Below are 13,195 nucleotides of genomic sequence, written 5' to 3' on the forward strand. Positions count from 1 at the left end.
GTAATGAACATTATGTATGGTCCGAGGTTGATGGTCGCGCTCAACGAAGGCAATGTTTTTTTAGAAGGCGTTCACCGCGCAACTATTCTGTTTATTTCTGCGTATTAAACAAACAAACACAATACAATTTCAATATAGAATTATACCTAAATTATAAAATTTATATAAAATTAAAAATATTTTAAATTGTCACTGTTCGTTTATTGATTTTGTCGTCACAAATAGGTTCACTTAAAGTAACAAATTCGAATTTTATTTATCACTGAGAAACGTGTCGAATGAATTAATGTGGAACATACTGCGCATGGTTATTTCGAGTTTATTGAAGAAGAAATACAGACGTTTTTTGATGACCAGAATTTACGAAAATAGATTTGTTTTTAGAAAAGACATATTTTAAAATAGGTTAAATGAAGAAAGAAGCGTAACTTTACTTTACATTTTACAAGTTAGTGATAAGATACCTTAAAGCAGATTGGCATATCACTCCAAAGCCTTGGCCTCAGACTCGAGCAGTTTGCTGCGCCTCGAGTGGTACTTACACTTATAAGTTCATACCGTTTTTGACTTGCTTCCTACCGTGCCATCAGTTGTAATTTAAATATAAATTACGACTGCATTACCTTTAAGATCAACCTGTTCCTCTCTTTGGCTTGACCCAGACTTTTTGAATACAATTTATCTTGCAGTACTTGACCATTGTCCTCAGTTCTCACATGACGGCCATCTCTGGAAATAATAGTCATTGCGACAACATTGAAAAGAGACTGTACAATTATTGTTATGAAAAATAGGTAGTAAAAATATTAAATATTGATAAAATAATATATTTTTACCTCCACTAAAAAACGATATGGAAACCAAAAACAAATCAGTCTTCAAATTTGATCACTAGATTCTACGTTCAAAAATAAGAAAAAATCTGGACTGAAAATGCTTATTAAAGTAATTGCAACCCCCTGCAGAAGCTTTGAAGTACTTATATAAGCAGCTCAGTATATTTGAAACTTGTACGAACAAACAAATAAAATATTATACATCTATTTAAGTCGAACACTAAGTATTTTATTCTCAACGAGATTAAAAATCATATTTCTAACAAAAGGTTCCGATAAATCGTGTTTGTAGAATGAAAAGTTTTAGTGCTATTTTCGATTTACTTAACAGTGTGGTAAGCTTATTTTAAAATAAAAGGTCTGACTCTAAAAACCCGTCGCTCGTTTAATACTGACAATGAAAAATATTGATTAAAATTGCAGAATACTCCGTGGTGCAGAAATTTTTTGCTAACAGGTGCAAAGTAATGCTTTGTTTTAATAGGCATTGAGTAACAAAGACATTTAAGGTATGACATATGACATATGCCATATTGACGAGAACTAATAAGTTCAAAACCGGCTGTCTGGTGACTCTCTTGGCGAATGATGATAGCTTTTGTTTGATATTAGAGGTGTAATTAACTAGGTATAGACGGACACTCTTTCCAGCATTTTTTGAAGGGCGTGATAATCTCGCGTGCTAATCATGATTTTGTCCAATAACGACAAAAATTTGTACCGCGTACTTATCTTCGGCATTCAAAATCAAAAGGACAAAAATGTACTGTACAATACAATTAATTCAGCTCTGTGTATTGCAAATTGCAATATGTGTTAGATTAATGACACAGGCAAAACTAATTTTTTGTTGATAACGTGCACTTTCTAAATTTACGTTTGAGTATTTTTGAACACATTGTTAAGTAGTATCATTAAATTGGGGTAAAAAGTTCCCATTACTTTTCTTCTCCCATCGATGCTATATGTTTTTTATAGGACTGAACATATAAGGATTTGGACGAAACCTTAGCACCGTGTGTAAGGTACACCCACTTTCGATGTAATTTTCATAAAAATATGTCTCATTCTGATATTCATACTAAAGTATTGTTGTTTTCGCATCGTTCGAAAAATTATGTTTATTTAATTATTGTTTACTGTAGTTAAAATTGTCCCTTACAATCACACTGATTCGAGTGTATCACATTCAACATTGTGTTCCATTTTGAGCAGTCATCCTCGTATTCTCAAAAAATGTGTTTTCAACATGGTGTACGCAATCTTAGCATGTAATTTTTATTTTTACATATACTTAGGCAACCAGCAATAAGCTTGCCATGGTTAAATTTCAACAGACTAAATCTATTACTCTTAAATATTATTTATATGGTTTACCTACGACCACTACTGTAAGTACTTAAAAACACACTGTCTGCGATCAATGTAAGATTCCTATTACGTACGGTAAAAAAAACGCACAGTTTTCCTAGCAACTGCCTAGCAACGGCCAATACAATACTGTTTGTATTGACCGTTGCTAGGCGGTTACTAGGAAAACTGTACGATTTTTTTACCAAGCCGTGCGATTTTTTTACCGTACGACGTAATAGGAATCTTGCATTGATCGCAGACGGTATGTTTTTAAGTATTTAAAGTATTGGTCGTAGGTAAAGTATAGTACGTAATACGTGGTGTAATGCAATTACGCACTCATAGAATTACGCACTCGCCGCTACGCGGCGTCGTGCGTAACTTTTCCATTCGTACGTAAAATGCTTTTTACAACACTTATTACGTAATATACTATTACAATACGTATGTATGTAGAAACGAATATCATCCAATTGATTTACTTTTAAAAGAATTTAGAAACATTTAAAGTAGGTACCTAATTGAAAACTTTTTTGTAAAATAGTTACGCTATTATTAATCAATAGCATTAAGTAGATATTAATTCTTATCAATAATTGCAAAAATTTACATTATTGGATAAATTTAAACATGATACATTTTATAGTTCTTCTAGTTGTTAGTTGTTATTTTTTAAGTTATCAAATCAACTATACATACTCTTATCCAATTTTCAAATTGTTCAGTGAAGTCGAAAGTTTAGGATTGTTAGTGATAGTATTTCCCAATATATCCGCCACTGATTGAAAGGTTTGTGTTCTAACTTAGTCAATTTTTGCCGCTTATTAGATAAATCATTAGCCCAACTTTCATCAATATGAATCATCATCATCTTGAAAAAGAAACGTTCTACAATCTATGCTTATGACTACAAAAACTTGACTCACCCTGCATATTTATATCCAATTATACTTACCTACCTTATTTCTGCTAATTCATTACATACTTTTTTTAGGTACCTATGGTTCATGTAACCCTCTATAAATTTCATGTTAAAAAATACGTTTTTGCAAGTAATACATAACTATTATCGTGTGTACAAGATGATTCATAATCATAACTCATCTAAAAACATTAGAATCGATTTTGTTACACAATTTTTTGTTCCTTAAAAAAATTTTAAAGATAAATAAATATTGAACGCTACTTGGTGATTGTACATCAGGTTGTCCGACTTTTGAGCTCAGTAATACCTACTGTGCTTTTAGTAAGATCATGTATACAGTGTGTTTCAAATCATATGTCGGAAAATGAAGGGTGCGATTCTTTGGTCCATTCTAATAAAAAAGGTCTTACTAATTATTTGCTAAGTGTAGAAAATTTGAATTCTGTATTTCAAACGATTCCTGAGATATTGCAAAATACTGAAAAACAATTTTTTCTTTGAACCCTATATCTCGAATACAGTGCGCTTGCGGACTCATGTTAATAAGAACTTTTCTTAGCATGAGGCAAAGAATCACACCCTTCATTTTGCGATATATGTTTTGAATTTGAAACACCTGTATATTCTATTTGCAATTCTATTGTTTCTGTTAATCAATTCAAATATCATCTCCAAGTGTGTACACACAGAGAAATATTATTATTTATTAACATACTGCTTGCCCAATGTATTCATGAATGACGTTTCTTACATTGACATTCGCAAGCGAATTGGTAAGTACCCAACGTCTAATGTTAAAATATTCTAGGTATCTCTAACTAAATGTTTACTTACGTTTGGTTTATCTTAGAATTGATAATTTCTTCTTGTTTTCTGTATTTTGCAAACACATCCTCAATTTCCGATATAGGCATACTTATGTAAAATTATTCCCTAACTAAAGCAAATTTATTGTTTACAATGTTTGCTCGCTGTCATAGTAACCACTATCATTTTTATTAAAAGTTGAAAAACATACCTCACAGCGTTAAAGGTGTATTGGTGGTTGCATATCCTATAAAATCATTCAGAAAATATGTTTTTATTATTACAAACGGAAAATCTTTCATCACTTATCACATTTTTTTTCAAAAGAGAAGTGCTGTAAAAGGTGAATCTCATTTCAGTAAATACATGCACAATACCGAAATAACACGCTAATAATATATTATATAAATTATAAAATTTATATTTTATTTAATTAATATTGTTAAATAATAATTGCATCATAAAATTAAATTTAGTTTAGTGCGGATTTAAATGCTTACTCTGTATAGGAAAATATCCTGTTTATAAACGTAAGAGGTTGACAGAAGTGATTTATAAGACATAATCCTTTTTCACGATGTTTTTTTGAATATTGTTTTTCTAATAGATTGGTTGAAAATGCGTAAGTTCTGACTCGAGCCACACGAACAAATTTTCTAAATATACAACTTATTCGCATGGAGCAAGTTAGTTATTACGTTTGTAGGACTATTACATCTAGAGATTTTGGGACATCAAGTATCATTGTGTAGTGGCACCTTACTGCTTAAATTTCAAGATCTACGTCTAGAGTCCCAAAGAAATAGATCAGAACAGCGTATGATATTTTGGTAGTTAAGGAAATGTTGTAAATAAAATAATAATAACAAAAAATATATCTTTAAGTAATACATGTTACATTTACAAAGCCATATAACATTGGATTGTATTTTTATAAAATAAACCTTTTAAGAAGATAATCATATTTAATTTAAAATATACAAGTATACATATAACAAGAAGAATTATTAAGACCCCCACAATCATATTGTAGGTATTTTATATCAGAATGCTTAAGCAAGTACGTTTTTTTAATATAACATCCTATACAGAGTGTTACACTGGCCGATATATCAAAAACTAAAGAGGACTTGTAAATAGTGTTGTGTAAAATACATTATAAATGACTTCAAGAGCAAACCAAATACATTTTTCCATGACGGTAACTTTTGAAGGTTGTCCACATGAAAAGCTACTAAATTCTGAGTAACTTTTGAAATATAAACAATTTTCGGAAATTAATTTTTTTTTTCGAACATTGCTAAAATTTGTTTTATCCCATTGTAGATACTTTTGTCAGATTGAGTTGGTTAAAACGATACTTGAATTTTCGGAAACTGTTTTTTCATTTCTTTAAATTATAAAAATATATTTAGTTACTTATTATTTCAACATTCATTAGTGCAGCCTGAAAAAGTTTCCAAAATATGTACCACATCTAAATTTGAAAAAGTAATAACAAATTTTGTTTTTCAAATAATAATAAATATTTATTCAGATTCAGATATTCAACCAGTAATTTTACGAAAATGTTTATAAGTATTAAAAAAATTTGCTCAAAATTTAATGTTGACTGAAGTACCTGCGAAATTTCTTGGATAGCTCCGTTATAACAAGCACACATTTATATTCAGAATTTAAACTTTTTTCAGGGGACTTTTTTATTTACGAAATATCGGGCTGGAAAGTTTAAACATACGATTTTGGTACTTTTTCATAATAGAAGTCTACAAAAAATTTTCGTACTACAATACTGAATTTTATGTAGGTATGTATATTAAAAATAAGTGTAATGTATTGTACAGGGTGTCCGGAAATTCATGCAACAAAATTTGGTCATAGATTCTTAAGACAAATTCAGGGGACCCGTATTTTTTCTTTTTGCCAACTGGCCCCCTCTTTCGGAGTTACAGCCCCCTGAAATCTGCCCCTAAGAAGTCTTTTTTATATCTCAAAACCATGTTGTATGAGAATCACTAAATTTGGTACACAGGGGTTTTATGACATGTTGAATCTCACAGTGCTACGCGTTTTGACGAGAAACCCCCTTAAGACACTTTTTTGTGGCCCCCTTCTCTTTGGAACCAAAAAAATTTTGGTCGCAAATTTGATTTTTTTTTTAATTATTAATTAGCTAGAAAGTCATTGAATTCAGAAACTTTTTTGTTTCTTGATATTTGTTTCGAAAAACGCAATGTTTTTGAGGAAAATGGCGAATCACGATATGCATTTGATCACATTTTGACATTTTTCTCGAAAACATTGCGTTTTACGAAAAAAATATAAAGAGACAAAAAGTTTCTAAATTTAATGGCTTTCTAGTGGACTGATAATTTTTAAGAAATTTAAATATACCACCAAATTTTTTGGCTCCAAAGACAAGGGGACCCACGAAAAATTGTCTTAAGGGGGTTCCCCGCCAAAAAAACGTAGCACCATCAGATTCCACATGTCATAAAACCTCTGTGTACCAAATTTAGTGATTCTCGTACAACAGGGTTCTGAGATATAAAAAAAAGATTATTTTTGGGGGCGGACTTCAGGGGGCTGTAACTCCGAAAGAGGGGGCCACTTGGCAAAAATAAAAAATACGGGTCCCCTAAATTTGTCTTAAGAATCTGTGACCAAATTTTGTTGCATGAATTTCGGGACACCCTGTATAAGCGCCATGCAATAAGAGTTTAGAAATAACAATTGATGCCAAACTAATTGGCTTGTGTCAAAATGCATTCGTTGTTCCCTAAACTAGTTTGACAGTTTCTACCTGAGTGTGTCTCTCTGGAACATCATTGTGAAAAATGACCAAGAAAGTACATAGTTTGATTCAGTTTTAAACAGTCACATATAGAAATATTATTTCTGCCATTACTTTGGTTCCATGCCCACATTGACTAATATATCCATTTTGGTGAGTCAATAAATGAACTAACATATTGTGCAAACTGTCAAAGTGGATATATAATCAGAAAAAGAGGATTCCAAAAACGGCAAAAATATAGATTGTTCCAATTAAAAAAAAACAAGTTTGTTTATAGGTATCTCTAAATACAACATTCACTTCTTTTTCATATATTTTGCTAAATGTGGAGAAGAATTTCATGTTCTTATTAGTAACTATACCTACTATAGTACCTACAATTTCGTATTTTAGCAAAAGTTTTTACCGTGACTGTTATGTTGTCATTCCAGGATGACGAATTTTATGACAGTACCAGTTTTTTATTTCAAATAAGTGACTTTTTTGACACCAATATGCGATTCTCTTTACATAAATAGCTAGATTCAGTTATTGAATAATTGTCTTAAAACTTTTCCTTCATCGTCTATATTTGGACAGTCTCACCATCCCTTGCTTTTTACTTATAACTTTTTAAATATGAAATAAAAACTGTAAACCAATGTATTAACTTATGAACACTACATTTCTACACATAATACAGGGTATTTCACTTTAAATAGTTGCTAAAAAATAAGTGGAATTCGCTCTATACATTTTTTTCCTGGGGAACATGGTAGGTATTTGAGATACAAGGTGTTCAAGTTTCCAAAAAAATATATATATTTTCTGTCTTATCTACATATTGCGTTGAACGATTTGAATGAAATTTACTACAGCGTATTTACTTAATTAGACCTTTTATTTAATGTAATATTAACCTCGTGCCGTTAACCAGTGGCGTGCTACTGAACGTGGCGCTCCGTTTTCCCAAGAAAAAAATACGCTACTGGCGGTTTTTTGTAGAAATAATGTCAAATTCAAGTACTGTTAAGTGAAAAGTGTTTCTTGGTGTTTTTTTAATAGTATCAGCCGTTTAGGAGATAATTTACTTATTTGCAGACGCAAATACGCAAACTTAATCCGCATACCTAGGTACCTACTCATATTTGTTTAAAATCCATCTGCAAAAATTGATTCTATTGTCTACATTATGAGTTAGTAAGCTTTACGATGATCTCGTTTTAGTATTATAACTAGCTTTGTTTATTTATTCCTGAAGCTGCAGTCCTTCTTGAGCTTATGGACACGAGACGAATTGTGGTAAATAAAAGAGGAAAATTGTAATCTCGTCAGGGAAAATCATGTCATGATAAGTTCCTCTATAAATAGCCTGATTAGAAGATGTCAAAAATGTATCAATGCGGAAGGACTTCGTTTTGAACAAATGTAGGAGCCGTTACTTAATTACTTACTCGATATATTTGCTAATGTTATTCTATTATTTAGTTAGACATTTTTTCCAGAAATAAAATTATTTCTACAAACAAACCGTCAGTGGCGTATTCATTTCTTGGGAAAAGTTGGCGGATGCTTTAGTAGCACGTCACTGGTTAAAAGCAGGAGGTTTTCATCAAATAAACGGATTAATTTATTAGTAAAATCCAATAAAACGTAAAAACAAACCCAAACATCTCCTAAACGGCTGTTACTATTAAAAAAATTTAATATAACATTATTTCTATAAGAAATCGCCGGGGCGTATTTTTTTCTTGGGAAAATGAGACGGCACATCCAGTAGCACGTTATGACGATATGGCAGAAAAAATATATTTTTTTGTAAACTGTAGCACCCTGTATCTTGAATACCGAGTCCCGCAGGAAAAAAGTTTATAGAGCAAACTCTACTTATTTTTCGGAAATGAACCTAGTCCTGCAGTTTCTGTATTTAAAGTGAAATCACCTTGTATACTGAGTTTTCTCTATATTACAGTGTTGTTTGTATATACAACACACAGTCAAAACTTTGTTGGTTATTATTATATTAGTGACATAATATAACACTTATGGCAACCTTCGTATTGCAATATTGGATACAAAATGGATATGTACCTCACACGTCTGCGCGAGAACTATGATTACTACGCGTTAACAAAGTATCTAGATAATGTTACAAAATTTTTACTTCGAATCTTGTAGCCACAGGTAAATTATTTTTTAATCGTTAATAAGTAGGTCAATTGCCTAGACCTAGACAATAAGTTATTTAGTTACTTTTACTGGAAGAAATGTTAGAAAAAACCTTCTTCTTCTAGTAGAGCATCGATTTAGCTAGTAAAATCGTATTAGCAAAATAATAATTTATTAAGCTTGGGATATGATACTCGAGCACTATAAGAAACTGCTATTGTAATACAGATTATCTTAGTAAAACTTTCTCATTGTTCGACTTTCCTTAATGTATAGCAGAATATGTATTGAAATTTAAAAAATTCCTTTAAAATTGCGAAGTTACCATTTGCGATAGCATTTTGCTTAAATAAATGATTTCTATATTTTTCATGAATTTTCATAATAAAGATGCACATATGTTTTGTCTAAAGAAAATCGAAATATTACTGATGCGTTCTGTCTAATTTTCTATAGTATCTATAACTTTTTTTAATGAATTTTCTTTAAAAGTAAGATTTCCATGAGCGCTTTAAAAATTATAAAAAAATTTTCCATAATTTTGTCAGTATGAAATTTACACTCAATACGGCCTTAAACCGGCTATTATAAAATTAAAACATTACGTATTTAACAAATGGAAATTAGATGTTCATGAATATGCCATAATCACTTTGAAATTTTAAATAGGAGTAGTTTAGAAAAAGAGCATTATATCGCGTTCTCCAATGAATATAAAACGTTTCTATTACTGTGACTTAGCAACTTTTTGATGCATAAAACATAATAATTTGGTTTCTGGGAGGTGACCAAATAGTTTAGTGTCGTTTTAATTGTTGCGATTGCTAAGGCGTTAAGACGCGATGACAAGTGCTCGGAAGCTTTAATTGTATGTTATTTCAAATGTTAATTTATTTATAAAACTTTTTTTTCTGTCTTAATTTTTTGACACCACGTATTTGGTAATCGGTAGTCCAGAATGTCAGTGTCTGTTGTGGTCTACTCGAATTAAAAATATAAATTTTACTATTATAAATTACAGACATAAAATAAACATTGTAACTTACCGTGCACTCTTTTCCACAGTTGAAACAAAAATGACACGTAAATGAAGAAGATAAGCACTTCAAGACATTTTTTTTATGGGAGTCGTCATTCGCATTCTAAAATTTATGTTCGTCCTTTTTCAAACCGTGTATATTTTAGGAAGTGCAAGAAGGAAATAATAATTTACGTGTACGCAAAATTTGCATGCAGGTATGACATACCTAAAGTATAACGATACCATTATCAATATATACGATAAATACGCAAATTATATGTCCTATAAGTAGAAAGCATTATCGTCTTTACGGTGTTTTACTTTTCATATCTTTAGAAATACTATACCTATGCACTGAAGTAATGAGAACAAAATAAAAATTGTTTTTTAATATGCAGCGTTTGTCGTATTTTAAATTTTTAAGTAATTTATAAAAACGATTACTCTGAACAGGAAATTAATAATAATAGTACTAAGTATATGCGTTTCAAAATTAGATTGCAGAAAGTCGGCACACAGTGTTACCGCAACAGTTATAGACTCTATCAATAATAGGTAAATAAAAAAAATTGGACCTCTAAACTAGGAACATGTACTATCGTCGTATTGGAAAGTGTAGAATATTACAACAAATACAATGTGATTCATTAACAATGGGAAATCCGAAAGCCGAAGTGAAATGATGGTCATTGGCGTAAACACGTTTCCGAAATACAAGGTGTTGAAAATTAAAATTTTATTTTTGTTGCAATTATTATTCTGCACATGTGTAGGTTAGGAACTTGAAAATTTGTGAAACTATATATTTTTCTAGTGACGAATAAGCGTGTTACAATTTCAGCGTTGCTCATAGAGGGCGCCACTTACGGTCAATTTCACCGACATTTAGTTAATAACTTTTTACCCTATATGGCTAACATGAAACTTGATTCAAAACCTGAAAGACCGATGATTTTTCCATTAATTATGTATCCTTCTTTCATTTCGCCATCTCGATCCGACTTCGAAAAAAATCGATTTAACGAACACTACGTTTCGATACAAGAAATTAAAACCGAAACAAATCAAACTGGGTCTAATGGGCTATGTCTCATAAAACAAAATAACACAGCCACACAAAAACAAATTGGTCGTCCATCTTGGATCCGCCATCATGAATTTTGCAAATTATACCTCGGATTCGTGATCAGCGACCTCGAAAAACCCCGTATACCAAATTTGTCGTGAACGTTATTCTTTGAAAATTTGTTCGCCCTTCTTGGATCCGCCATCTTTAATTTTGCAAAATTGACCTCGGATCCGTAATCAGCGACTCCGAAAACCCCCGTACACCAAATTTGACGCAAATATGTTATTTTGGAAAAATCGTGATATCTGACCTTAATTGACCTGTTTTTTGTGGTTAGAAAAATAACCATCAATTCTGACCACGGATTCACGTTCGGCGGGATTTTAACCATATAAGTGGACATTTGAATATACAAAAAAAAAAATTCTATTTTTCCTAGCACTTTTTCGTGAATTTTTGCTATTTTTGACCTGTTTTTTGAGGTTAGGAAATTGCTGTGATGTGATAGCTCAATTCTGACACCGGATTCGTGATCAGGAGGCAAAAATACTACAGATAACATATGTCGCATGAAAGGTACAGACAACTTTTTTTGTGTGTGGCTGTGTAATTATTGTATGTATGTTTGCTTGTAGTATTAGTTATTTGTGATAAAATTTTGAAAATGCCGCGTCACAATGAGTTTTCCGATAATGAAATGAAATGCTTCAGGTAAAAGATATTCTGAATTATATCCCAACCGAAGACAATTAAATCAAACTATTTAGAAATTTATACAATCGCTTAGGCAAAACAGGATTTATACATCCAAAATGTAATGACAGTGCTCCAAAAAGTATTTCGATTGAGGAGGAAGAGGAAGTTCTGGTTAGAGCGACCGCACTAGTCAGTCTAGGATTTGGAGAATTCTAAATAAGGAGAAATTAGATCCATTTCATTTTAGTCCTGTGCAAAATTTGTCGACTCAAGATCTTCCTGCCCGTCTACGTTTTGCCCATTTTCTACAAGAACAGGAAATCAACGATCCTACTCTGTCGAAGAAAATCATTTGTAGTTTGAGAATCCGCATGGTGTGAAACACGAATTTAAACTGAATGTTTGGTGCGGTGTAATTTTTTGTTGGACCTCTTGAACTTCCTCCCAATTTAAATAGCCAACTGTATTTAAATTTTCTGTGACAAAATTTGACCAAATGGCTTGAAGACGTTGCATTTTATTTAAGAAGAGACATGTGGTTTATGCACGATGGAGCACTACCTTTTTTCTCGGACAGTGCGTGCATATTTAGATGCAATATTTCCAAATTGTAAGATCAGCCGTGGAAGCATTTTTGCTTGGCCACCTAGAAGTCCGGACTTTAATTCCCTCGATTTTTCTATTTGGTTTCGAATGAAAGATATAGTTTACAAAGAATCTATTAGTTCGCGTGAATAGTTGTGTCACTTCCAATGAAGTCAGACGCAATCCCAGTATGTTGTTTTAAACTCGGAGATCTCTCAGAAAACGCTGTGTAAAGTGTATCAATGTCAACGATGGATTCTTGGAACAATTATTTAAATCATTATTACGTATTTCATTTGTTTTATTGTTATGTGTTATAATAACATGAAAAAAAACTTGTTTTTTCCGCTTTTAATTTTTGGTATTATTAAAACATAGTGTTCGTTAAATTGATTTTTCTCGAAAACAAGAATACATACCTAATAATAGAAACATGATTGCTCTTTCAGGTTTTGAATCAAGTTTCATGTTAGACATAGAGGTAAAAAGTTATTAACTAAATGTCGGTGAAATTGCAACATGCATCTTATTCGTTAAGCTACATATTTTCAGAATAATCTAAAAGAAATTAGAAGAATTAAAATTTTAACGTTCAACACCCTGTATTAACGAAACTATCAACATTCGGTTAAGGCATGCTTGCGCCAATTGTCACCATTTCACATGTAGTATCTTCAGCTTTTGCATTTCCCATTGTTAATTAATCATATTGAAAGACTATTAATAGTCCAATTAACTAAGCCTTTAAATCGAAATTTTGTCAACTTGGCTGAATTTTTGATATGAGTTAGTTTAAGGTATATTATAACAATAAGTGAGAGTAATTTTTTGTTCAACCCCCGGCCAAGGGTGGAAAAAGATAAAACAAAGGGCTTTTTCAAGATAACTCAAAAAGGGTAAGAGCTAGAAAGAGTTGTAAATGCATATTTTATGAACAGTACATTTTATTAATTATTAT

At 31.4% G+C, this 13,195-nt stretch overlaps 1 protein-coding gene across 1 annotated transcript in view; it reads right to left on the bottom strand.

Moving 5' to 3' along the window:
* The window catches only part of LOC108915728, a 9,992-nt gene extending 5,917 nt beyond the window's left edge, over positions 1-4,075 (bottom strand). The window contains exons 1-2 of the mRNA XM_018721849.1: positions 3,949-4,075; positions 624-729 (exon numbers count right to left, since the gene is read on the bottom strand). Of these exons, the coding sequence (XP_018577365.1) occupies positions 624-729; positions 3,949-4,028 (186 nt within the window). The 5' untranslated portion in view covers positions 4,029-4,075. The remainder of the gene's footprint in view (positions 1-623; positions 730-3,948) is intronic.
* Positions 4,076-13,195: the final 9,120 nt, after the last annotated feature.

This window comes from Anoplophora glabripennis, unplaced genomic scaffold (genome assembly GCF_000390285.2).
Source record: "Anoplophora glabripennis isolate ALB-LARVAE unplaced genomic scaffold, Agla_2.0 scaffold1659, whole genome shotgun sequence".
Classification (NCBI taxonomy): domain Eukaryota; kingdom Metazoa; phylum Arthropoda; class Insecta; order Coleoptera; family Cerambycidae; genus Anoplophora; species Anoplophora glabripennis.